The following is a 1,861-nucleotide window of genomic DNA, read 5'->3' on the forward strand; positions in this document are numbered from 1 at the left end:
GGATACGAAGCTATCCATCTGTTCAAGAAGGAGGACAGGTGGAAAGAGACTAATAAAGTCCGCAACAATAATAAAACAACAAGGATGACAACACAGGCGCACTCTGTCGTCGTTTCATTAGCTAGCAAGCACTTTTGCATTAATTTCATCTAAATTAATGCAATAATGTTATCATTCTTGCAGTTCCAAAATAGTTTTGAGTCCAACAAGCTGTCTCCTTGGTTTCTACAAACAGGGCACAGGCTGGCTGGGCTGATTCTTGCTGTCATTTCCTGGCCCAGTGCCACGTTTACTGTGTGACTCAGTCCCTCACTTCGGGGAGGGCTTAAGGTGACGGCCGGGAGAATAAAAGGAGGAGTTCTGGGTGCTCAGCTCCCAAGTGAGTTCTTTCTTCCCTGCCACGTCGGACTGACCGGCTAACACCAGCTGCCCTCAACCATGAAGCTGCTGAGAGTCCTTGTGCTGATTGCCCTCCCCCTTTACTGCTTTGCTGGTGAGTTCTGTGCAGCAAGGACAGGTTCGGGGCTAAAGGTGGTGTCAGGGCCCTCTGGAAGACCTCCTGTTCCCCAAATTCAGGCCAACAGGCTCCACCTCATTTCTTCAGTGTCTTTGTTTTTCATGGTTATGTAGTGTCTGGCTTCTCAGGGCTGTGGAGGTAGTGCAGGGGTGGAGAAGGGGCACAGATGTTTTCAAGCTTAAGGAAACCCTAGGTCCTGAGTTTACTCTCTGAGAACTGAGAACTCAAGACCATTCACCATCATTTTTCTGAATGTATGAGTCTACTGGGATGTAGGTTGGATGACCAACATCCTAGGTGCTCCCAAAAAGGGGCTTCAGGGCTACGGAACTGAGATCGCTTTTATGTGTTTTCTTTCAGGTTCTGGATGCCCGTTTCTAGAGGAAGTGGTTAACAAAACAATCAGTCCTGAAGTGAGCGTTAGTGAATACCAAAATTTTCTTCAGGATTTTGTTTGGGAGACTGAGGAAGAAAAGGCCTTGGCTGATTTCAAGCAGTGTTTTCTCAACCAGTCAAACGAAACTCTGCACAACTTTGCACAGATGATGGTAATTACAGTTTCTTCTGATGTGCTTTCAAACCACGGGGCAGGGACTAGTAGGCTCTACGTTTGTCACTAATGATGCCAAAGCAAGTGTTCAACATGCTTTATTTTATTTCAGTGAATGTAATTGTGGCTGCATGTGAGTACTTTGACATCAAGAAAGCCAGCCAAGGTCCCAGTGGTGATTTGCCTCTGCACTTCTTGGAATCTTTAGTGAATGATAAATGAAAAAGGCAAATGAGGGACAATATTCACATAAAGGCTGAACTACCCTTCAGTATCCTAGTACACACTCACACATCCACACACAAACTTTCTCTTTTTTTCTTTTCTTGAGTTTATTTATTTACTTTAAGGGGCAGGGGGAGAGAGCACGCATAGAGGAGGAGCGGACACAGGGAGAGAGAGAGAATCTTAAGCAGGCTCTGCCCTATCAGTGCAGAGACAGACGTGCCTCAATCTCAGGAACTGGGAGATCATGACCTGCCAACTGAGCCACCCAGGAGCCACAATATTTTCCTTTTTTTTTTATTCTTTATTTATTTTTGAGAAAGAGACAGAGAGACAGAGTGCGAGTGGGGGAAGGATCAGAGAGAGAGATACACACAGAATACAAAGCAGGCTCCAGGCTCTGAGCTGTCAGCACAGAGCCCAACGTGGGGCTCAAACTCATGAACCACGAGATCATGAGCTGAGTCAAAGTCGGAAGCTTAACAGACTGAGCCACGCAGGCACCCCTCATTTTTTTCTTTATTTTGAAATTTTTTTCTTGCTTTTTATTAAGTACACTCTCCACCCAA

The 1,861-nt window shown here is 45.6% G+C and overlaps 1 protein-coding gene across 1 annotated transcript; it reads left to right on the top strand.

Annotated features, from left to right (window-relative positions):
- Window positions 1-438: 438 nt before the first annotated feature.
- Window positions 439-1,166, top strand: LOC124506435 (mammaglobin-A-like). Its single transcript, XM_047072504.1, has 2 exons — window positions 439-493; window positions 878-1,166. The coding sequence occupies exons 1-2, from the start codon at window positions 439-441 to the stop codon at window positions 1,135-1,137; spliced, it is 315 nt and encodes a 104-aa protein (XP_046928460.1). The 3' UTR covers window positions 1,138-1,166.
- The last annotated feature ends 695 nt before the right edge of the window (window positions 1,167-1,861 follow it).

This window comes from Lynx rufus, unplaced genomic scaffold (genome assembly GCF_022079265.1).
Source record: "Lynx rufus isolate CCGP_SWC_20201006 ecotype Redwood Valley unplaced genomic scaffold, mLynRuf1.p SCAF_9, whole genome shotgun sequence".
NCBI lineage: Eukaryota > Metazoa > Chordata > Mammalia > Carnivora > Felidae > Lynx > Lynx rufus.

What these genes read in the sequence shown, in the direction of transcription:
- LOC124506435 (XM_047072504.1), top strand. Translation starts at nt 439, where the DNA reads ATGAAGCTGCTGAGAGTCCTTGTGCTGATTGCCCTCCCCCTTTACTGC. An exon ending in CCCCCTTTACTGCTTTGCTG is followed by an intron (nt 494 to 877) that starts GTGAGTTCTGTG and finishes GTTTTCTTTCAG; the next exon opens with GTTCTGGATGCCCGTTTCTA.